Consider the following 23,366-nt stretch of genomic DNA (forward strand, 5'->3'; position numbering starts at 1 on the left):
CGCTCGGTAACCGACGGTCCGTTGTCGATCGGGTCGTCGGTATCAAGACAAATTGTCAGATAACGTGCCAAGAAGGTGTCGATTTCGAGATCAAACCTTTAAAGGGCAGTTCGATATACCGATTCATGTCGACTTTGTACTAGGTTGCAATTTCATAATCATTGCGGCACTCATCCTTAGCAGCCATGACATCCCTACCAACCAATCTCTGCGAGTTGTTCGCCCAGTCCGTTCGACAGTACCCAGAGAATCTTGCTGTTGATCACGAAGATGGAGTCCTGACGTTTAGGGAACTTGACAATGTATCCTCATCTCTGGCTCATGATCTATCACTGTTGGGAGTTGGCCGTGGATCACCTGTGTTGCTGGTAACAGCTCATGGAACCTTCAACATCATCGCAATTCTCGCCATCCTCAAGGCTGGTGGTTGCTTTGTGCCGATTGACCGCAAGGCATGGTCCCCAGAGATGATCGACTACGTCTGTGAGACTGTCGAAAGCCAGGTCATCATCAATACCACGTCAGAACCGTTCGAGTGCGCCAACAGATCGCGTTACGTCTTGCACATCACGACACTTCCTCCCCCATCCAGCTCCCACACGCCTTCATCCTCTCCAAACCCAAGCGACGATGCCTGCATCATCTTTACCAGTGGCAGTACGGGACGCCCTAAAGGTGTCATCCTCTCGCACAAAGCCTTCTGTTTATACTCACAGACGAGCCCCATGAATCTCGACATGATACCCGGAGATAGACTACTCCATATCTTGTCAGTCGCTTTTGATGGTGAGCAGAACGCTTGATCCGGTCTAGAAACTCAACTGACAAGAATCTATAGCTTGCGCCTGCATGCTTTTCTCCGCCCTGGGAAATGGCGGCACAGTGGTCCCGGCGCAAGCGGAAGACATCTGCGCCAAAGCCTCCTCATGCACGGTAATGGCAGCGACGCCATCAATATTGACTACTCTCATGACATCAACGCCAGACTCCGACTTTATGGGTAACATCCACACCGTCATCCTTGGCGGTGAAACAGCAACCTCGGATCTACTTGCATCCCTGTTAGATGCTGGTGTTCGAGTCCTGATCGGATATGGAGCGACAGAGACGACCTCCATGGGCTCTGTACACGTTGTATCTCGTGATCCAGTTACGAAGACAATCATTCCCCAGCTCATCGGGAGCTCAATCGAGGAAAGCCCAATTTGGCTTGTCGGCGACAACCTGGAAGCTATCGACGACGACTTCACCGAGGGCGAGATATTCATTGCCGGGGACGGTGTCTCTCGTGGATATTACCAGGACGACGTCCGGACCAACAACAATTTCATCCTGTGGAACTCGAAACGAGTGTATAGGACCGGCGACTACGGTCGATGGGTGCCGAATCCCGAAGGTGGCCGGTTGATCGAGTTCTGTGGCCGAAAAGATCGAACCGTCAAGAACGGCGGCTTCCTCGTGAACCTGGACCGAGATGTTGAGAATGCTCTTAGGCGTGCAGGAATGCTTCTCGGAGTCACGTCTGTCTGTGCCGCAGTTACAGAAGACGGCATCATCGCAGTCGTGACGCCAGAAACGGTTGACATCATGGAGCTATTGGCAGTGGCGAGGCAAACCATGTGCTCATACTGCATCCCATATCGGATCGAGGCTGTCGAGTCATTTCCAGTGTCGCCAAACGGAAAGGTGCAGCATAAGAAGGTCCTAGAGATCATTTCAACAATAGATGGTGGCAAAGTCAAGCAGCAGTCTGTGGTGACAACTTCTGCCCTTGTATCGCAGGCGCCAGATACTGAGACACTGGAGAAACAAGACCGGCTCTCCAAGATTCTCAATGCAGCTTCAAATCTTTTTGGCCGCTTAGGTGATAATGGGAGGCAGATACAGCCGAGTGATTCATTCTTGAGGCTGGGCGGTTCCTCGCTATTGGCGTTCAAGCTTGTCTCTGCCCTTCGCCAGTTGGACCTCAACATCTCACCGAGAGATCTCTTCAGCTGCCGAACATTTGAGGAGGTAGCCAAAAGCTCAGTCAGCACAGTTGCGGTTGGTATGGGATCATCGAAAGCATCAGCAGACGAGAGTTTCGCCGTCACGCAGAAGTTGGCAGCGCTCCGAAGCCAAGCTCGGAGTGTACTTGCGCTGAAAGACGAAGCCTTTGATATCGGCCCTTTGACCAGTCTACAGCTCACTTTCGCCTTTCCAACCTTGAGCTGCAGCTCAAAGAACGTCAACCAGATCAAAGTGGCCTACGCAGGTCGGCATGCCACCATGATGGAGAGAGCATGGCGAGCGGTTTGGCAAGCTGAGCCTGTGTTCAGAACGGAGATTTGCCTCGCCGTTGGATGCGGCGCCCAAATTATTCACAAGAGACCGTTCAGAAAGCACAGGATACAGTTATTCAACAACCTGGCCGACTATGAAGACGCGGTCCAGAATGCTGATATGGGCGTTGGACTGGGTTGCTCGCTGGAGTTTGTTGCATATCATCCAGATGCGGCCACAGCAAGCACGCCAACACTTCGTATTCCAAAGGACGTCAATGAACTCACTGTCGTCTTGACAGCCCATCACAGCTTAATGGATGGCGTCTCACTGCAATTGCTGCTGGACAAGGTTGAGAGCGTTGCAAGAGGACGGCAGCTTCCACGCAGCCCCAGTTCAGTAGAAGCGAACCTTGAGCTCATATCCCTGCAACAAAAGAAAGACGCCGAAGCGAGAGAATTCTTTGCCGAGTATCTGAAAGATGTTCGTCTCACAAATGGCTCCCTCAAAGAGCGCAACGTCGCCAATGGAGAAGCGAGGGATTCTGCGAAACGCCACAACACCGTTTTATTCGGATCGTCTGTCTCCAGTCACGAGATCGCTGATTTTGCGAGTCAGAACTGTCTATCGGCAGCTTGTGTCTATTACACTGCTTGGGCAATGGCAATAGGCACTTTTGAGAGAACCACTACAGTCACAATCGGCTCGGTGTTCTCGAATAGAGCATCGCTGCCTGAGCATCAGAACACAATTGGCTTATACATGTCGACCTTACCCTTGGTAGTCCATCTGAAAGAAGATAGACAGGTGATGGACCTCCTTCACAAGGTCATGAACGATATACTCACCTTGGGAGAGTATGCCTGGGCACGATCGGATCAAGTCGGCATGGGGAGCTCGATGAGCAGTCTAGTCGCGCTTCAACCGGCGCTGCCAGATGAGCATTCCAATCCTCCAGCTGTTCGCGCTGAGTCCATCGAGAACAGCGCTTTCCCGCTGTCGTTACTGATAGAATCCAATGGCGAGTTTCGCATCCTTTACGACGACGATAGCTTTGACGAATACACGATTCGGAGGCTAGGCGGCCACTTCAAGCAAGCGCTTCGTGGCGTATTGCAGCATGCTCTCGTGGAAGACTGCATGAGGCTGAATGAGCTTCAGGAGGCGGCACATCAACAAGCAGAGGCAGTGAGAATCCTGCAGACTGAAACGACGGTAAAGCAAACCCTGGAAGACGCCATCGACCGGTTTCCCGCAAACATTGCCATCGAAGACCATCGAGGTGTAGCGCTCACCTATGGTGAGCTCGAGCAGCAAACCAACGTTATCGCCAGTATTGTCCACAGGCATCTGACCGACACCGATGCCGCTGCTGTTGCGGTATATGGCGACGGATCAGTTGGGTGGCTGTTAGGCCTGCTCGGGATCCTCAAAACGAACCGCGCCTTTGTTCCCCTTGACCCGAAGTGGCCGATGGAACGAAAAGCCATGGTGCTTGAAGCAAGCGGGGCGGTTGATGTGCTTGTCCCAAACGCTGCGCAGCAAGATGAGGTGCCGAGGATAGCAGGAAAGCAAGCAATGGTTGTAGAGGACATGCTCTCCAAGGTGACTGGCAATCAAGATGTTGCAAGGCTCCCAGATGTTGGCTCGCCAGAGTCTGTTCTCGTCTACATATTCACATCTGGAACTACGGGAGCACCAAAGGGTATCCCTACGACCAACAGATCCTTCTTGGCCTTTCAGAGCAATCCAGAAGCCACCATGTTTGCAGCCCCTGGGCGACGGATTGCCCAGTTCATGTCGCCCGCTTTTGATGCGTGCAACGAGGAGATATTCTCTGCGTTGTTGCACGGAGCTACGCTTGTGCTTCGGGATCCCGCAGATCCTTATGCCCATTTTCGAAGAGTTAATACAGTGACGATGACGCCGGCGGTTCTCTCCGTTTTGGAACCAGATGAGTATCCAAATCTTGAGATTGTGAGTTTCCCTTAGCCAAGTTGATAACATTTGACTGACGATTTTCTATTAGGTCTACGCCACTGGAGAAGCAATCACGGCTCCCATCATCCAGAAATTTGCCGCAAAGAAGTTGCTGTACAATGCCTACGGGCCAGCAGAGGTATGGTAGTCAGCCTCGCGTTCACAATCAAGCAAGGACTAATTCTTCTCTTAGTGCTCGATCAGTACCTCCTTTGAACGCATGATCCAAGGAGACACCATCACCATCGGAACGCCTTCTGCCACAGCTCGCATGTATCTCCTTGACGAGCAGCAGAAACCCGTACCCAAAGGAGTGCAAGGAGAGATCTATCTCGCGGGTGTACAAGTACTGCAAGGATACATCAACGCACCTGAACAGACGGCCTTGCGCGTGCTACCCGATCCGTGGCATCCAAACGAGAGGATGTATCGCACGGGCGACTACGGATTCCGCGAGAAAGATGGCCGAGTCGTCTACATAGGGCGGATGGACCGTCAAGTCAAGATTCGCGGATTCCGCATCGAGCTCGATGGAGTAGAGCACGCTGTCCTGTCGGAGCCGACTGTCGATGGAATTTCCCAGTGTGTTGTTCTTGCGGTTGATGGAACGCTCGTGGCATATGTCATGTTTGTGTTTATGGGAGTTGAAATCTCGACGGAAGCACGAATCAGACAGCTTCGTGACAGGCTGGAGAGGACACTGCTTCCGTCATGGGTGCCCCAGCAGATCATCGCGATAGATGACTTTCCGCGATCGGTGAATGGCAAAGTCGATAACAAAGCTTTGGAAGAGATGTACAGGTCAAAGTCATTCCTCCGTCATGAGGCTGATCACGAGCCATCAATGCCGACGAGCGAGAGTGTCGTTTCCAAACTCGCAGAGGCGTGGCGCGAAGTCCTTCAACTCGGGCCTCAAGTGGGCCTAGAACCATCAGACAACTTCTTCGCTCTCGGTGGTCACTCAGTATTAGTTCTTCTCCTAGCGACAAAACTAACCGCAATCTTCGACGTCGAAATTACAGCCCGCGAGATACTCCCATCTCCCTCTTTCCAGGCCCAGGTCGATACGGTAGAAAGGCTACTTGGAGCGAAGGCGTCAGAATCTGGCATGACAGGCTCGAAGAGTAATCAAGCACTACCACCAGAGGAAGTGACGGAGCTGGAACGACAAGTCTGGTTCCAGTATCAGGTTGGCACCACTGTTACCGCCTTCAACATCGCCAACGTTCTCACTCTTCATGGCCAAGTCGATTACACCAGGCTCGTGGATTCTTTCAACACCGCATTAGCATCCGATCCGGTCTTTCGCTCCAACTTTGCTGAAGGGTCTGATGGTGTGAGGAGGGTCCTCCGAGTCTCTGCGCCGCGAGTTTCTCAAGTTGAGGAGCTAGACATCACGGCAGAGGTGAACCATGCATTTGACTTGGCTCACGATGAACTGATCCGCGTCCACATCCTACGCCAACCAGGCGACAGTGGGAATGGAGAGAGCAGTCCAAAAGTTGAGATTGTCATTGTCACCTCACATAGCATCGCTGATCTCGGCACCCTGCAGAATCTGTTACGCCTCGTGTCCGACGCGTATGCTGGGAAAAGTGTAAAGGTGCACGAAACGCCGCAGCATCTCAAATCGAGTCGATGGCACTACTCCCCTTCACAATCTGAGCAAGAGTTCTGGAGAGCCTACCTCGCTGGACATGATGCGAGAAGCTCTGAAGCCTCTTGTTTCAACATCCCGCTTCTGCCGTCTGCGACTGCAGCTTTCCAGGGGGCATCCCGTACTCTTGAGTTCAATGGAGATGTCATTATCAAGCTCAACTCACTGATCAAAAGACTGGGCATCACCCATCATCACATGGCGCTCACTATTGCTGCTCTTCTGTCGCGCTCGGTTCTGGGTGAAGACGACGTTATACTCGGGACTCCCAACGCCAACCGTCCGTCTTCGCATGAACGCGAGTCACTGGGGCAGTTTCTCGACCGGCTTCCTGTCCGCATCAGACTCGACAACTCACGATTATCTCAAGATGGAGGAACCAATCAGATCCTGACCAACGTCCGTGACTCGGCTGTCCAAGCTCTAGCCAACGCAATACCCTTCTCCAGAATCTTGGAGGCACTCAACATCTCAGGCGGTCACCTCGAGCATCCCATATTCAATTGCATGGTGACGTTTCATCCTCTTCAAACGAGCCTTTCTACGTGGCTGAAGTTGCCAAACTGCGACGTCACAGTGTCTCCTCGCTTTGCTGAGGGAGCCAAGTTTCCGTTAATGCTCGAGTGGTTCGAGCTCGATACAAACCGCTGGTCGCTACACATTGAGCATGACACGCATCGTCTATCATCGGCTCTAATTGACACCGTTGAAGATGTGCTACAAGTCATCTTGGAAGCAATTGCAGACGAATCTTCTCTGGGAGAACTACATGCCCGTCTTGCTACTGTGACTGGACTCGATCCCATGAATGACTCTTTGAGAACCAGCAATGCTAACCAGCATGGCTTGGTAACCGTCTCAGAAGTCATCGGCATCATCCAGAGGGAAATGGCAGTATGCTTGGGTCGGCCCGAAGTTGAGATTTTGCCGGATACGTCTTTCTTTTCGGCTGGGGCTGATTCTAATGCTGCTGTTATGCTGCGGCATCAACTGCGGGCTCTAGGATTGGAAGTGCCATTGCGGGCGATATTCACTGCTAGGAGTCCGGCCGAACTGGTGAAGCATATCATAGTATAGCTCGTCGCTTTGAAGCCAGAACTTTTGTCAGATATTAACTGTGACGTTGGTTTCAATGTGAGAAACAGGGAACATGTGCTACGTATAAGCCTGCAACTTTGTGCCATCTGAACGCAATTTCGAATGTGATCCTAGCACTGAACTGAAGCCGACTTCCTGACGACATGCAACTGTCCAAAGAAAACTTACATGACGTGCATTCGTCTCTACATGAGTAGTGTAGCATTCTAGAAGACCAACTTCTCACAAGTCTCGGCAACCGAGAGTATAAAAGCATTTGCCGGTCTCAATCTTTGCCTGTGCTCCGTCTTCTTTCACACAAGAATGGCATGATCTGTGACTGTTTCAAAACAACCTTTACTCCAAACATGACTACTGAAACAAAGCTTCCGATATGGAAAATCGCGGCACAAGAAGATGAGTTCATATGGTATCTCGGCTATGGCTCCAACATGAAGGCCAGTGCGATGAGGGATCGCAAGATTACTCCCGTGGAAACGAGAATCGTCAATGTTCCAACACACTATGTCACGTTTGACGTATTCGGCATACCCTATTCCGAGCCGTGCTACGCGAGCATTGAAGAGCTTCCCAATGGCGGAACCGGAAAGCTCCAACTGGTTCACGGCGACCAACAGATGCCCGTTCCATCTCTTTGTGGTCTTGCCCATCTCCTATCGACAGTGGAGTTCCACCAACTACTTGTGACGGAAGGCAGCGGAGTGGTATACGACATTGTCAAGGTTCAGGCATACCAGATAAACGAAAGCCACAAGATATCCAGCGAGCCGTTTGACGTCTACACACTGAAGGCGAAATGGCCACTGCGGCCCAACGGCACGCCAAGTGCCCGATACGTGGTACGCCTGAGAATCCTCTATACTAGGACCTGATCCTGCCTTGCTGACACTGGTGCAGAATCTCTTCTTGTATGGAGCCATAGAAAATAATCTTCCGTCAGAGTACATACAGTATCTAGAAAGCTTCCCCCGATATCACAAGATTGAAGGACGAGATCGAACATATGGCCAGCTGGTGTTTGACGCTGGGTGGCGGCCATTCTTGAAGCGCCTGGTTCGACTGACGACGTGGAGAGTTGATGCGGATGGGAATTGTCCGGCGTTCGTTGCCTTGATCATTGTGTGGGCGTATCGACTCATGTGGTTGTATCATGATTATGTGCACCAGTATATCCTGGGCACGGGCGATGGCGGTAAAATCCTCTGGAAGCAGTTGGAAAACCGAGAGATGTGAATAGCATAGATAAACCATTTACGAAATCTTTTCGAAACCGGTAGTCAAAAAAGGTCAAACCAATGCAGCTGGTAGACGACCCTATTCGAACCTTCTCCTCGCAATACCAGATCTATTCGTCATTCGACAATGCCGCGCACCCTCTTGACCTCCTCTCTGACCTTCTCGTCCCATATCGGCTCAATGTCATCATGTAGCATCTTTGCGTCGTTTCTCATCAATTCTGCCGACACTCGTTGCACTTCATCCATCACGTGAAGCACGTTCCGACCCGCCAGATCCTTGACAGACTCATCAGGCACACCCCGTCGCAGCAACTCGGCGATCAGGAAAGGGAACCTTGAGACATCTTCCAGTCCATCGGGCGTCTGCATGGTACCATCAAAGTCCGAACCGATCCCCACGTGTTCATACCCGATTCTTTCTCCAACGTGTTGTATGTGGTCTGCTACTCTTGCTAGCGTAGGTTCATCAGCGTCGGTGAGCTTGCGAAGGAACGAGACCATGAAGACTCCGCCGTTGGTTCTGAGCAAGTCCAAGACATCGTCTGGACTATTGCGTGGATGCTTCGTTACGGCAGAGCTAATGAGCAAGTAAGAGCCTCTCCTTCAAAGAGTGAACAGGGGATAGGGCGAATTGACGAACCAAGAGGAGTGAGAAAAGATGACCGGGGCCTTGGAGATGGACAAAGCCTGTCTCTGAACTTCGATCGACGTGTGAGACAGATCAACGATCCTATTTTAGTTAGTCTGACGAGATCTCTCCTAGGGAATGATATACACACATGCCGATACGATTCATCTCTTGGATCATCTCGACGCCTTGCTGGGACAATCCACCATGATGGGAAGCAGCTGCGTTCTTGAGGCCAGATCAGTATTGAGCTCTTGTAGAATCAGTCTGGCCATCATTGCTTACAGTTGAGTCTGCGTAGAGGTTGTTGCTATCATGCGTCAAGGTGACATATCGCACACCCAGCCGATGAAAGTTTCTCAAGACGCTGGCGCTATTGGCAATCTGATGCAAGCCCTCGACGCCAATCAAGCTTGCAACACGACCAGAGCCAAAAGCTTCCCAGACTTCTTTCGATGATCCTGCGAGCTGCAAAGCATCGGGGTATCGTTCGATCAAGGTCTGGATGATGTCAATCTGCTGAAGTGTCTCTCGAAGGCTCTCGTAATGAACATCGGTCGAGAAGTTGTTGGTCGAGTTTTCTTTTGGGCTACCATTGCCGGCTTCTTGTTATTTGAGATTGCAATAGAAAATATTGAATTGCAGCCTACCAAGGTACGTATGCACTCCAGAATACGCCTCCAACGCGACCCATTCGTAGCCGATCCAGGTCAGTGTGGGCAATCGCCATTTGGCGAGCGTCGACATCTCCGACTTTGCCAAGGTGCCATCCACGAATCATATACGGAAAGTCATTATGCCCATCTTTATCTGTTAGCAACTTATGATAGATGATGTATGAGAAGCACCGTGCCTACCGATCAGCGGAGTTTCGGCGAGCAGTCTCTCAGCCCGCAACAAGCAGTCATCAGATGGCTCCATGGCTGTAGCGTCGAGTGAGATTTGACAATTTCTTCACAGGTTAAATGGATAGGGCCTCTGGTATCGTCAAAGACGGGAGGACAGCTTATATACGTGTCGCGGTCTACGTGACGACGTCGGCCATCGAGTTCATGCAGTTTGAACAGGAAACGGTATATCCACTTCAGTTCATTGAAGACTACACGGAATGCTACGGATCGCTTCACTCTTCAATCACAGCCTCCTTCCTAGAGTCCATCTCGTCATAAGCCTTCTTCACGCCAGGAATCTCTGCGAATCTCTCGCTCCAAGCCTTCAACGCCGGAAAGTCATTCTTGTAAATACCCATACGGGCCATGGTTGGATCGTCGGCAAAAGGGTAGATGGCAATGTCTGCAATAGTCGGCCGATCTTTGAGCCCAATGAACTCTTGGCCAGGCTGCGAAAGATGCTTTTCGATGATTCCATATTGGACTCTCAGGTCATTGAGCATCCTGTTCCCATCGATTAGCGTTCGAAATATGGGGTATTAGGGAGTTGTTTCCTACTTTTCTTGCGCCTTTGGGTTCTTGTCCTCGGGCTTCCGGATTGCATACCAGACCCAGTACTTGGCAGTAGGCCTATCACGTTTCAGTTAGGCCTCCAAGAGCACTTTGAGGTCACGAAAACATACCCAAGAGATGCAGTTTCAAAGGTCAGCCAGTTTCCAATTTCCAGATCCTCCGCTACCGTCGACCCGCACCATGCCTTTTCAACATCATACTGGGCGGCCAAGTACATGAGGATCTGAGAGCTGTCCCACGAGGTAACACGTTTACCCATGGAGTTATCAATCAAGGCAGGCACATATCTCTGAGGATGGATCTTGGTGTACCAGTCTGTTCTGGTAGCCGGTCCATCCAGGCAGACTGCATCATATTCCTTGTTGAGACACTCGAGCAAGATGATTGGCTTGATCCAGTTCTGGTATCGGCCCTCAACGACAAAGACCAGAGGCTTGTCCGGGACGTCCGAGTCAAGGGACTTCGCAGATAGGAGGTTGATCGGCATCTTGGTTGCGCAAAGTTCCAGATTCGAATTCTCTAGTTGGTGGTATGACCTGTGTAGTGGTGTGCAGAGGGGAATGGGAAGGCTACAGCAATTGCTCTGATTTGGACTACATATCATCGTCTTGACGACGTCGACTCCTAGTAACACAGCATGGCACATGTCCTGTCGGCAACCGATGATTCATTCCTCGACCACCGACGGCGTTCAAGATTGCCGCTCTTCGCAAAGCGAGGAGGGAGACACAGAGCCGTAAGCCGAAAGAAGTCCACTTGCTGAACCAGGTCTTTTACAGACTGACCATCCCCGATTCCTTTTCCTTCTGAGAACGCCGTCTGAGAACGCCGCTGATGCAACTCGAGCCTACAGGATTGTACTTCGGAAACTGAGCTTGATGGTGGAAAAATCCCCGATACGATGAATCTTTGGCTTAAGATTATCAAGGCCATTGACCTTTGTCCCACTCCGGGTCTCGCCTCGGCATTAAGAACGTTGACAATAGAAACCATTAATGAGCGAAAGTTCTACCATTAAGAATTGCAGTTTACTTTCCGAGCAAGATGTCGTCTGCTCTCCATAGTAGCAGCTATGTACGACGCCGCGGAATACCTAGGCACTATCTGCATGGAGCTAATGCTGTGTTCAGTATCCGGGATGAAAGATAATTGGACCAAGATCCCTGTCAACGCGCTGACTGGTTGAGAGTAAAGACTCCGGAAAGTAAACCAAGCATATACTATGTCTCCATTTAGACGTCTAGTAAGATTACCGCGACAGCAAGGTGAACAAGTTCAGGGACATCACAAACAGAGGAGGCGGCAGCCCAATGGAGCCAGGGTAGAGACCTGACGCATCTCGACTCGGTAGACTTTGTTAAAGCTCATCAAGTGAATGTGGTCAATGCAAAGTTGATTTTAGTCCTTGAATCAGCAGCTCTGTACTGGGAGCCCGTCCAACTGCAATAGCCCAATCAACTTGGCCAGTCTATCCAAGCAATGCAATGAAGTAGCATCACACTGCTCCTCCGTAGCCTCAGCCGCCTCATCCATGACAAGCCTCCACTCTTGTATCTTCTCGTTCAGCTCGAGACAAGTATCTACCAGTATCACCTCAGCCAGTATCCTCGCCTCGTGCCCCTCAAGCGGAAGCCTCCCCAGCTTCATCTCGCCAAACATCAGCCGACAGCTCGGCGCCGGCTGCGTCGCCGGAGACAACGGACTCATTTGGCCATGCTGTGATAGAGGAGGTGATAGCAGTAGCCCCGCGTCGCTGGTCGAACGCGCCCTCGGGTGTGTCGTGTCTGTAGCAGCGTTCATGTAGGCTGCTTCGTAGAAGCAGACAAGCCGAGAGGTGATTTGGGACAGGATGTTAGTCATGCGCTTTGTGGTGACACATCTCTCGCAGTCGATGATTGTTTGAAAATAGCCTATGAAGTCGGAGCCGATTTGGAGGATATTGTCAAAGGAGAGCGTGTCTTGGCCGAGGCTGGAGGAGATGTTTTGGAGGCTATTGAAGGAGCAGTTGCAGACACTTCGTTGCATGTTGAATACTGAAGTGGATGTTTTGTGAGCGGAGAGACTGGTTCATTGTCTTGCAATTCCTACTTATATGCAGCTTACGCATATTACTACATGTTGGAGGCGACGATATCATTACTAGGTTAATCAAGGAGTTGGAGACGGAACTGTGGCTGATGAGAGTAAGGATTTCGGATCGTCTCAATGTCACGAATATTATCGTGAAAAGCATGGCTGTTTGTCTATCAATCCTTGTGCCTTATGACAGACAGCAGTACTCAATCAGCCTTCTGGTTAGGTACCTAGTCTAATATCAGCCTCGTCGTAACGGTAGCGTCAGATCGACCTCTGTCTTAATCCGGTATGAGTAAGTCCTTGAAGTACGCCAGCACTTATCAAATTCAACGGCAACTCTCATAATCTTCATCTCTTCCGGATTGGCGTCTGGGCACTTACACATCTCTCGTTCAGCTGTCCATCAAGGTGTTCAAGGTGGGCAGAAGGATCTAATTCGGATGGATTAGGGGGGCACAACATCCAAGGCCAGGGTCAGCAACTCGTGCGTCGTGAGTGTATCTCTCACCTTGGCCTCATAGCAGTTGTGTGGAGGTGCAAAATCATGCAAAGGGTAGACAGGGTGACACATCGGGTCGTCGGGAGGGTTCATGCAGACGATGTCGGAACCTCGACAAATTGTAGACGACCATGTGTAAAGAAGAGCAGCCTCAACATCATATAGGCGATTCTGTAGCTGGTTTCTTTCAAGTGTCTCTCTTTTGACGCACCGGGCCTCTCAACTTACATTGATACTTGACCATTGATGATACATTGAAATTTCTGAATTGATGTAATCGCGAACTATTCGGCTGCTTTCGACGCCGTTTCGTGTAGCCGCCGTCTCCACCCAGCTCCAGAATCATAACACATCCATGTTGTGCTTCGGCGGCCTTCGAAACAGCCAATCTCTCATCTAGCAAAGAGAGCCACCTTGCTGAGCCGGAGCATATTGTGAAACATGGAGGCTCGCAACCTTGATTTTATAACGCCTGTGATACAGGCAGAGTCATCGTCCCCTCTTTGTCCCACGTACGGGAGGGCTACCATGAGAAATACAGGGAGAAATCAGCTACAAGCGACGGGAAGACGCGGTTTGGAATAGACAGACAGAGAGTTTCCTAGTTTAACGAGGCGTGGTCGGCAATCTTGACGAACAGTTGCGGCAGTCTGCATCGATTTGCATCCAAGATGACCAGCCACGAAGGAGGTCGACCCAAAGGAAAGATTCCCAAATACAGGACCTCCTGCGACAACTGCCAAACGGCCAAAGTCAAGTGCGGCCATGAGAAGCCATCATGCCGTCGCTGCTCGGTGCACCGCGTGGATTGCGTGTACAGCTTGTCGCGTCGGATGGGCCGTCCAAGGGCCAAAAAGGTCGCCGCGAATGACTCAAATCAAGGGCAGCCAGCCACGTCTGAGCCTAACGAGGATGGAACTGCAAAGGCTGCCTCTCCGAAGGATGCGGCTGAAGACGCTGGGCCGCCACCGATGCCCGTAGCCGAGACTCGCATCGTGGAGGCTGAGCCTGGCGAGCCATTGGCGTCTGAGACTGAGCAGATACCGGAGAGTTGGGTGCCTTTATTTGGTGAACTGGGACAGCTCAACGCAGCGGAAGCCATGGATGGCCTGGAGAACTCGGAACAGCAGGAAGATGATGCGATGGAGTTTCTGTCAGGTGAGACTCCAATGGAGCTTGGTGATATGGCTGCTGCATTCGCCGGGATGCCCTCATTCTTGGACAGTCTGTCGGACTCCCTCGATCCACAAGCCACAACATCAGCGGTGCCTGCGGACTTGTTCGGACCTCAGGAGATGGTGTCATTTGGCCTGCCAGTTGCAACTTCCGGGGACGAGACAGTTGGTCTGTCCTCAACGCAGCAACACCAAGCAAGCTTGCCATCAGAGCCATGCACTTGCAAGCACTCCTCCGAGTCATCTCGCCGCGAATCGCGGTCCGCTCCAAGCGACAGAGACCAGTCAAGTCAGCTATCAAGTCTTGCATCAGCCTTGTTTTCAGAAGCGAGCTACTCTCCTCATGAAGCGACCCCATGCTCTCCGTCCAGTATTTCGCACCCCAGCGATGCGTCACCGAGCCTTCAACCCAGCTGTGACGGCGACTCCGTATTGTCCTGGCGGAAAACGCAGGTCGTGCTGAGACAAGGACGCTGCAACTGCATGGATACAATAACAGAGCGCATCGCGAGTCTCAAGACAGAGCAGCAGAGCTCGTGTCTCATGCCCATGGACTGCGTATTGATGCTGGAGAAGGAAGTGCAGGATTCGCTGTGTCTTTTGCACAAATGCAAAAATTGTCGGCTCGATAGCTTCGTGCATCTGCTGGCGCTTGTCAGTGTCCGCATGATGCTCGATATCCTGCAAAAGACTGCTCGCAGCGAGTTTGTCTCCAGGGCTAAATCGTCATCTGACGACTCTTACGAGGGCGTTTCCCTCTGCATCGGGACGTATACAGTTCCATCTCGAGTACGATGCAGGTTTCTCCGCAAGGCGTTACAGGCACGGTTTCATAAGCTGGCAGGTTTGGTGGAAGAGCGAGAAAGGCTGTTGACTGGGAAGAAGCAGGATAGTTTTTCAAAGTCGGCGTCTTTGCTTGTGGGTGATATTTCACGGGGCTTGAGAACGATTATGGGGTGGATTGAGCTGTGGAATGCGAGACATGCGTAGATATGGGTTTGGCTAGGTACAAGGGTCATGCACAACACGGTCTATTGACATTTTGAGGCTGATGGCGTGATATGTGATCACTTTGAGCTCATCTGTGGCATCCCTCCCATGACGACTGAGCATGGAGAGAATCAGGAGAGAGTACATGTAGACGAGCAAGTTACAGCCAGACAACCACGACAAGGTATGACCGAAAGTTCTACACACGAGCCAGCCATTGTCAATTGATGCTCACTTCATCTATTGTATTCTCATGATACTTCATCTTCATGTTGTTTTCAGGGTCCATGATTGTGAGCCTTGGTGGACTACCTACCTATGCAGGGTAGCCCGCCATGTGCGACATGAGAGTCGAGGTCGAATCAGTTCACACGTTGGGACGTGCGCTTTCGGTGACCGAATAACAGCATCTGGCTGCATGCTTTAAAACAAGTGGTATGAAAATACGATGCTGCTTGCTTTGTGACTTGTGTATTGCGAAAAAGTCTTTGAAGACGTCGCCATGGAGTCGGGTTATTTGCATAACATGACGGCTACCACCCTGTTTGGATTCAAGGTACAGAGTGCTCTGGACAGGCCTTGTACTGCAGCGGCCGTCAGCATCTTGATCTCAATTCTATCAGTCGTATTCTTTGACTGGCTGAATTATCAGCAGCAGCGGAGGAGGCTCGGCAATATCCCTATTGTGGGCGACGCGCCGTATCTTTGGAAGCGGTTGCGATGGACGGAGAACGAGTCGAACCTGAAAGGCGTCTTCCAACGCGGATATGACACTGTAAGGATGAAGGCAATTCCATGTCGTTTTGTGGTAGATTTGCAGCTAATTGGCATCAGTTCAGCAAGAAGCTCAAGCCTTGGGCGTACTGGGGCCAGCACGATGATTTTATTCTGGTGCTGCCTCCGGGGACATGCGACGAGGTGAAGAATGCCGACCTGAGCCAGATGAGCTTCCTCCAGGCGGTTGAAGATGTGAGCTACCTCTGTTGCAGGCATGCTGGTGAGAGATGGCCTAATTGATATATAGAGTTATCACTTTCGGCTTCATACAAATATCCTGGGCCGGTCACATGTCGACGCTGTTCGGCAGTCTGTGAACAAGAACATGAGTGCGTTTATCTGTCGATCAAGACGGAGGTCACTGACGAGAATACCTCAGATTCACTGCATCACTCGGTCGTGATACAATGTGATGAGTCTATACCCGAAGTCTTTGACTCCCTCGCCAAAGGTATCCATACCGCCTGACTGAACCGATGATACTTTATCTCGATGGTTCACTAACAAGTCCATAGACCAAGAGCCCTTTGCAGGATTCCTCCAGATATGGCATCTGGTTCATTTAATTGCCGCGTCTTTTCTGATTGGCCCCCATTTCTCTCGGAATCCAGAGTACATGGCCTACATTGAGGACTACTGCCTCAATGTGCCGCATTTCGTTCACCTCTACTTTTGGGTCCCCGCTCCGCTGAGGAAGCTGTTCTGGTACTTGTCACCCTGGGGCTTCAGAGTCCGCAGAGTGATTAAGCATTTGAAAGCATTCATCATTCCGGAGATTAAGCAAACAATTGCGGATTGGCGAACAAATGACCGTGAGCGCTCACAGGACAGATACACGCTGCTTCGAGCGATGCTCGATCTGAAGGAAGAGAGAGGCCAGATTGCACGCGATGCCACGGCCATGACCAAGGAAGAAGAAGAGAGACAAATCAACATCTTCTCTGACGAGGTGATGTTCACGGCCTTTGACAGCGCAGGCCCGGTTGCCTGCCTCGTTACGCAGCTTCTGTTTGAGTCTATCCAGAATCCGAGCCTCACTGAAGGCTTGAGGGCTGAGATTTCGAAGGCGCTTGCGGACAACGGCGGCGAATGGTCTGTGCAAGTCATGAGCTCTCTTCCGCGTCTCGAGAGCTTTACGCGGGAAACTCTCCGTGTGGATGGCCCGACGCTATGTGAGTCCCTGCATGTCATTTGATGGCCCATGCATGAGCATGAACAAGATTGAGATACATAGGATAGTGCCATGTCCGACTAACAGCCTCCCAGTCAGCGTCACACGATCCATCCTCAAACCGTTTCAGCTCAAATCTGGCCTTGTACTCCGACCCGGCAACATCATCTCTACACCTTCCTGGATGATTCACAATGATGAAGACAACTATCCGAACGCAAAGGAGTTTAACCCGTATCGATTCTACGATGAGGCGACCAATACAGCCACTACAAAGGCCACGACGGCGAGTAACACGTTCCTGGCGTATGGCTATGGATCGCAAATCTGTCCCGGGCGGTATCTGGGCGTGAGGATGACGCAAATTATCTTTGCAAAGCTGCTGATGCGGTACGATGTGACGTTTGAGAGCGGGAGCAGGACGAAGCCGGAGAATATCGTGATGCCGGGCCAGGTGCTTCCCTCGTACTATTCCAAGATTGTGCTGAAGTTGAGGGAGGGCGGAGAGAATTAGTTAGGCGGCCACAATAAGACTGACTAACGGCGAAATTGGATGTATGAGGCTGTCTCTAGTAGTCATCTCACTGATTACCAATCGCTTGTTGTTGACCCAAGAATATCTGACAGTGAGCCCTGATGTCGAGATCTGATTGCTAGGGTAGAGCATATGTAGATTGGAAGCATGTGGAGAGAAAAAAACATCGCCAGATTGATGACATCAAATGCCAGCCATCAAAGGAGAGTCAGTGCGCCACTTCTCAGCACGTTGTCCCCGGAATTGCTCTTAGAAGCATCCGGGACCATTTTAGGCATCGGAAACTAACCTAGTTTATTTCCATTCTTTGTTCGACCAGCCAATCGGCAACTTTTGGCGTTGCCCAGGGGCGGCCACATTTGGCGCTACTGAGATTCTCGGATCCTCGCTTCAACTGCTTCGTTTGATGAGATGTATCTGATGCATCTGACGCATCTTTCTTCGATATTGGCGTACGCTATAACAGCTACCCAGGAGACTTGTATCAGTCTGAAAGTGAAGATAGTAGAGCGTTACTCCTACCATTGCAGGTACATGCGGTGTTCACCCTAAGGTATTCCGCCCCCGTCAGGCTGTGCATCAACATCATCGAGGGCATTGGTATTGAGTCCCTTCTATGGCCGTATCACTGCATCCACCAGTAGCACCAAAACACAAACATGTGCTCGTCCCGCCAACATTTGATAGGCCCAGAAAGTGACACACGAGCACACCTCATACAAAACTTCCCCAGAGTAAGATTAAGCCCATGCTTCTGTTGCACTTCTCCGTAACATCACCAATGCCCAACATTGTAGTGGTAGCACCAAACACTCTCAGGACATCAAATAGATGCTACACACTTTCCCTTCTCTTGTTTTCCCTTTCCCATTTGTAATCAAAATTTCAGGTGAGCACAATTCCTTCCTAGAATTGTATCTGCCGCCAGCCGAGTGACACCCGCTTGCACTCTGCCAGCCGGCAAACGCATGTCACAGACCCTACAGAAGTGACAATAACCACACGCTACCTGGCCACCAGGTACTTCTGATTGACTCAGTGTAGCAACATTGCTGGCTCCCGTGTCAACAGTACCGAGAGCAAAGTATCCGGGTCCAAGTGTTCAACGTGCGCCCCACTCACTTGCTTCCAGGTCACCTTCGAAACTTCCCCAGAGCAAAAGACCACCCCCCTGCAGCTGCCAACAATTCGAACCTCACTTCTTCACCATCCTTTCTTTTCTCTTGGGCATCGCCATTCCTGAGGACTGTTCTTCTTTCAGCCTCGCAGGAAAAGTCATTCGTTTAGACTGAGCCTAGCAAAAGACCCGATCAGATCACTGCCTCGTCCTCGCCTCCCTACGATGAAGGAGGAAGCAGAAGCCGCTGAAGGCTTCGAAGCTCCTCCTGGCGCCACAGAGTCTTCCAACAATGTCGACTCCAAGCCCAAAGCAGACGATGAGACGCCCAAGCAAAGCTTCGGAACGTTGATGGTAAGGGATCCTGTCACAAGATAATCGGTAGCTGCTGACAGTCAACAAGAGGGTGTTTTCCTTTGGAAAACCCGCAGACAAGGCCATCCAGATAGGCTGTGCCTTTGCTGCCATCTGCAGTGGTGCAGGTACGTCGATCCGGGATTACGCTCATGACTTCCTCGAAGCTGACGATAGTTCCAGCCATGCCTCTGATGGCACTTGTCCTCGGCCGTTTGACTGCCAACTTTACGGGCTTCGGGAGTGCTGACAACAAGCAGTCTACCCACGAATTCATGAAACGGGTCCAAACAAACGCGTAGGTGCCGTGCCTATTACGACAAGGCCTTATACTGACAGTTCACAGGCTCTACTTTGTGTATCTTTTTATTGCCAAGTTCCTAGTACGTGTTCCTGTTGCGTTGCCGAAGACCGATCCTAACCTCTCGTCTAGCTTGTGTATATCTGGAGCTTCGGCTTCGGCTATTCTGCCAACCGAATGGTTCAAGCTTTGCGACTCAAGGTACAGCTTCTTTCAATGTTTTGTCACATAACTGCTAATTCTATAACCAGTGCCTCAACCGCGTCCTGAACCGCACCATCACCGCCCACGATGCTCAAACACCTGGAGCCCTGTCCAACACCATCACGACTCATTGCAACTCCATTCAGTCGGCGTTGTCGGATCGAATTGGAATCATGATACAGGCGTTTTCCATGCTGCTCGCTTCTTTTGCGGTGGCCTTTTCACAGTCATGGCACCTCACACTGGTCATGTTGGGCCTTGTGTTCATGACTCTTGGTCTGATCGGCTTCATCGTTGGCAGCGACCAGAAAATCGAAGCTGGACTCCTCAAAAAATATACCGATTGTAGTGCTATTGCCGAAGACGCGCTTGGAAGTATCCAGACGGTGGTTGCATTTGGAGCTGCGCCCAAGTTCCTCGCCAAATACGATGCGATCCTGGAACAAGCCGAGGCAGATGGCAAGAAGCGAGGTCCGTTTGTTGGCTTGATGTTTGCTTGCCAGTACTTTTTCATGTTCACCGGTTGGGCTATTGGCTTCTACCTTGGAGCATATCTGTACAAACGTGGGCTGATCTCGGACCCTGGAAGAATTCTCTCGTTCGCCCCCCCCTCGCCCCAGCTGCTTTAGATCTCGCTAATTGTCGAACAGTGTCTTTTTCGCCATGTTGATCGGCTTGGGCGCCATTATGGCTTTAGGTCCCAACATGCCCTCCTTCATCAAGGCTGTCGCTGCCTCGGGTGATGTCTTCAAGATCCTTGACGATACCGACAAAAGGGATGCGACAGACGACTTCGTCGTTTCAAGCCTGGGCACACGAAACGGTCATCTGGTGATGCGCGACGTTTCGTTCTCCTACCCATCGAGGCCGGACGTCAAGGCTCTCTCTGACGTCAACATCGAGTTTGTCAGCGGTACCTCGACTGCCGTGGTTGGCCCATCTGGAGCTGGAAAGAGTACTCTTGTGTCTCTACTGGAGAGGTGGTATCAGCCAACTTCTGGAGTCATTCTGCTGGATGACTACGACATCACCGAGATTGACCCCAAATGGCTGAGGCAGCAGATTGCCCTCGTCGAACAACAGCCACAGCTCTTCAACGCGTCGATATTTGACAACATTGCATACGGGCTCATCGGCACAGACAAGGAGCATGCGCCAATGGAAGAGAAATTGCTCCTGGTGGAAGAGGCTTGCCGCGAGGCTCGGGCTTTTGACTTCATTCAGAATCTCCCAAAGGTGAGCTCGAAGTCATGATCTCGTGGGGGCCTGTACACTAACATTGCTTGCACCAGGTGTTTGCTACCAACGTTGGCGATCATGGCGGCCTCATATCGGGCGGGCAGAAGCAGCGCATTGCGATTGCTCGTGCCTTGATCGGACGGCGCCCCATTCTCCTGATGGACGAAGCGACGAGTGCCCTTGACAACGAGAATTCCAAGGTCATTGAGACGCTCATGACAGCGTCTGGCGACAGGACCACCATTTTCATTTCGCACAAGATATCGTCCGCCATGAAGGCCGATAGGATTGTGGTCATTGACAAAGGACGGGTCGTTGAGCAGGGAACACACGCAGAGCTCATTGCCGCCAACGGCGTGTACAAACGATTGCACGACGCCCAACTGCAGGACGAGCATGATGCCACCGAGTTTACACCCGTTGAAAGTGCCATAGCCGAGCTCAAGCCCTTGGCACAAGGCGCGTCTACTGTGCCGGACTCTTCGCCCAACGAGGTGGCGGAAATACCAGACATTCCCAAGCGCTCTCTCTGGCATAACCTGTATACCATTGCCCAAGAGCAGAGGCGCTACTTGCCCATCCTGATGATAGGCGTCTTTGCTGCTATTGTCACGGCTCAGATCTTCCCCGTTCAGGCCATCCTTCTCGGCCGAGTCATGCAAAGCTTCCAGGGCACAGCAAAGGAGATATCTTCCAAGGCCAACTTTTGGTCTCTGATGTTCTTCATTGTTGGCCTCGGTGCGCTCATTGCTTATGCTGTTCTCGGCTTCTTCATGACCTTGCTGGGCATCCGCCTTACCAGGTTCTACCGCCTCGACTACTTCCGCGTCATTCTCAGCCAGCGCATGGAGTTCTTTGACCGGGTAGCGTTCGGAGCCCTCGTTTCGAGGCTATCGACTGACCCGGCAAACCTTCACGAGCTCGTCTCCGTTAACCTAGGTCTCCTCATCTCCATCTTTGTCAGTATCATCAGCGGCAGCATCATTGCGCTGGCCTTTTCTTGGAAGCTTGCTCTTGTCGCAATCTTTGGTGCCATGCCGGTCGTTTTCGCCGCCGGCTTCATTCGCATGAAACTGGACTCGTCTCTCGCGGAAGCGACTGCCAAGGTCTTTGAAGATAGCGCGCGTTTCGCAACGGATGCACTCTCGTCTATTCGAACCGTCAAGGCGTTCACGATGGAAGACACTGTGCAGAACTCATACCAGCAGCAACTGGCTGGAACAATGAAGAGGCTGTCCCGCAAGGCAGCCATCATTACGCTGTTCTTTGCTTTTTCGGAGAGTGCAGAGCTGCTCGCTGCCGCATTGGGCTTTTGGTACGGCGGTAAGCTTCTGGGAGACGGCGAGACGTCGACGGAAAAGTTCTTTACAGTCTTCATTGCTGTCATTGTCGGTGGACAGGCTGCCGGTGCTCTCTTTGGATTCTCTTCGAGTAAGTCTTTCGGTACTGATTAATAATTCCGTTACTGACGAGATGCACAGACATTAGCAAGGCCAGAATATCCGCCAACAATATCCTCGGCATTCGACGACACGAGCACGTGCCCCAAGAGGCGGCACCTTCTCTCGATGTTAGCAGGGAGAAGGATGCCAACGTCGTTGTAGACTTCAGAAACGTCTCATTTGCCTACCCAGCTCGTCCCGACGTTACTGTTCTGAAGAATGTTTCGTTTCAAATTCTAAAGGGCCAGACAGTTGCCGTCGTTGGGAGCTCTGGGTCTGGAAAGTCGACACTGTTGGCCCTGTTGGAGCGTTTCTATGATGCTCGATCAGGCGCCTTGGATGTTTTTGGCAAGCCGATCTTGTCGGAAGAAGCAGAAGCCTACCGAAAGAGATTGGCGATTGTGCCTCAGGAGCCCACGCTGTATCGAGGTCGGTACTACATTTTGCTGCAGGATGGAACCCTTAGCTAACTGGAATATCCACAGGATCCATCCGAGACAACATTGTTCTCGGAGTTGATGAAGACAAGGTCAAGGAAGAAGACATTGTCAGTGCATGCAACGCCGCCATCTTGACGGATCTGATTGCTTCGCTCCCGGAGGGGTACAACAGTGACTGCGGAGCGAAGGGCGTTGCCCTTTCTGGCGGCCAGAAGCAGCGCATCGCAATTGCGCGAGCCCTCATCCGGAACCCGGAAATACTGCTGTTGGACGAACCTACCAGTGCACTGGATGCTGAGTCTGAGCAGGTAAGTTCAATATTGCAAGCATCAGAAGTTGACGGCGGACTGACAGACGACAGCTTGTGCAAGAAACCCTTCAAAGTATCCAAGGTGGTCGCACGATGATTATTGTCACTCATGTAAGTCGAGATTTACACGGGAAAGACGCTCATGCTAACTCGGGGGACTTTCTTTCAGCGGTTGAACACCATCAAGACGGCAGACGTCATCATTGTCATGGCTGCAGGCCAAATCGTCGAGCAGGGCACTCACAGCGAGCTCATGGCACGCCAAGGATACTACTTTAAGATGTACCAGTCATCTCGCGGGGATTAGGCCCAATGAAGGGAGTTTATTTTGCAATGTATAAGTAGTCTGCTGCGATATTGCAGCTTGGGAGGAAAATCTTGGTCGTTTTTGTCTGTATTTGTTGCCATAC

The 23,366-nt window shown here is 51.4% G+C and overlaps 7 protein-coding genes across 7 annotated transcripts; 4 read left to right on the forward strand and 3 right to left on the reverse strand.

Moving 5' to 3' along the window:
• Nucleotides 1–203: 203 nt before the first annotated feature.
• Nucleotides 204–6,931, forward strand: TRIREDRAFT_24586 (non-ribosomal peptide synthetase; the record flags this gene model as incomplete). Its single annotated transcript, XM_006960949.1, has 4 exons — nucleotides 204–786; nucleotides 839–4,239; nucleotides 4,292–4,381; nucleotides 4,436–6,931. Coding segments are annotated over 4 exons (6,570 nt in total), but the record flags the coding sequence as incomplete, so codon positions are not given.
• A 413-nt stretch (nucleotides 6,932–7,344) lies between these two features.
• TRIREDRAFT_54784 (uncharacterized protein) lies at nucleotides 7,345–8,230 on the forward strand (the record flags this gene model as incomplete). Its single annotated transcript, XM_006961322.1, has 2 exons — nucleotides 7,345–7,836; nucleotides 7,895–8,230. The coding sequence occupies 2 exons, from the start codon at nucleotides 7,345–7,347 to the stop codon at nucleotides 8,228–8,230; spliced, it is 828 nt and encodes a 275-aa protein (XP_006961384.1).
• Nucleotides 8,231–8,349: 119 nt separating this feature from the next.
• Nucleotides 8,350–9,784, reverse strand: TRIREDRAFT_103119 (uncharacterized protein; the record flags this gene model as incomplete). Its single annotated transcript, XM_006961773.1, has 6 exons — nucleotides 8,350–8,812; nucleotides 8,876–8,965; nucleotides 9,015–9,091; nucleotides 9,149–9,452; nucleotides 9,514–9,673; nucleotides 9,721–9,784. 6 exons carry the CDS (start codon nucleotides 9,782–9,784, stop codon nucleotides 8,350–8,352), a joined length of 1,158 nt encoding a protein of 385 aa, XP_006961835.1.
• Nucleotides 9,785–10,019: 235 nt separating this feature from the next.
• On the reverse strand, nucleotides 10,020–10,726 carry TRIREDRAFT_32402 (uncharacterized protein; the record flags this gene model as incomplete). The annotated part of the gene is made up of 3 exons (XM_006960966.1): nucleotides 10,020–10,257; nucleotides 10,312–10,383; nucleotides 10,437–10,726. Coding segments are annotated over 3 exons (600 nt in total), but the record flags the coding sequence as incomplete, so codon positions are not given.
• A 1,010-nt stretch (nucleotides 10,727–11,736) lies between these two features.
• Nucleotides 11,737–12,351, reverse strand: TRIREDRAFT_103121 (uncharacterized protein; the record flags this gene model as incomplete). Its single annotated transcript, XM_006961774.1, has 1 exon — nucleotides 11,737–12,351. One exon carries the CDS (start codon nucleotides 12,349–12,351, stop codon nucleotides 11,737–11,739), a length of 615 nt encoding a protein of 204 aa, XP_006961836.1.
• A 1,221-nt stretch (nucleotides 12,352–13,572) lies between these two features.
• TRIREDRAFT_103122 (uncharacterized protein) lies at nucleotides 13,573–17,528 on the forward strand (the record flags this gene model as incomplete). Its single annotated transcript, XM_006961323.1, has 7 exons — nucleotides 13,573–14,994; nucleotides 15,124–15,250; nucleotides 15,552–15,841; nucleotides 15,901–16,035; nucleotides 16,091–16,172; nucleotides 16,359–17,015; nucleotides 17,110–17,528. The coding sequence occupies 7 exons, from the start codon at nucleotides 13,573–13,575 to the stop codon at nucleotides 17,526–17,528; spliced, it is 3,132 nt and encodes a 1,043-aa protein (XP_006961385.1).
• Nucleotides 17,529–19,172: 1,644 nt separating this feature from the next.
• TRIREDRAFT_53558 (uncharacterized protein) lies at nucleotides 19,173–23,263 on the forward strand (the record flags this gene model as incomplete). The annotated part of the gene is made up of 10 exons (XM_006961324.1): nucleotides 19,173–19,318; nucleotides 19,367–19,403; nucleotides 19,454–19,522; nucleotides 19,573–20,123; nucleotides 20,176–20,761; nucleotides 20,818–22,195; nucleotides 22,246–22,635; nucleotides 22,692–22,954; nucleotides 23,008–23,067; nucleotides 23,126–23,263. 10 exons carry the CDS (start codon nucleotides 19,173–19,175, stop codon nucleotides 23,261–23,263), a joined length of 3,618 nt encoding a protein of 1,205 aa, XP_006961386.1.
• Nucleotides 23,264–23,366: the final 103 nt, after the last annotated feature.

Source organism: Trichoderma reesei (assembly GCF_000167675.1).
Source record: "Trichoderma reesei QM6a unplaced genomic scaffold TRIREscaffold_1, whole genome shotgun sequence".
NCBI classification, from domain to species: Eukaryota; Fungi; Ascomycota; class Sordariomycetes; order Hypocreales; family Hypocreaceae; genus Trichoderma; species Trichoderma reesei.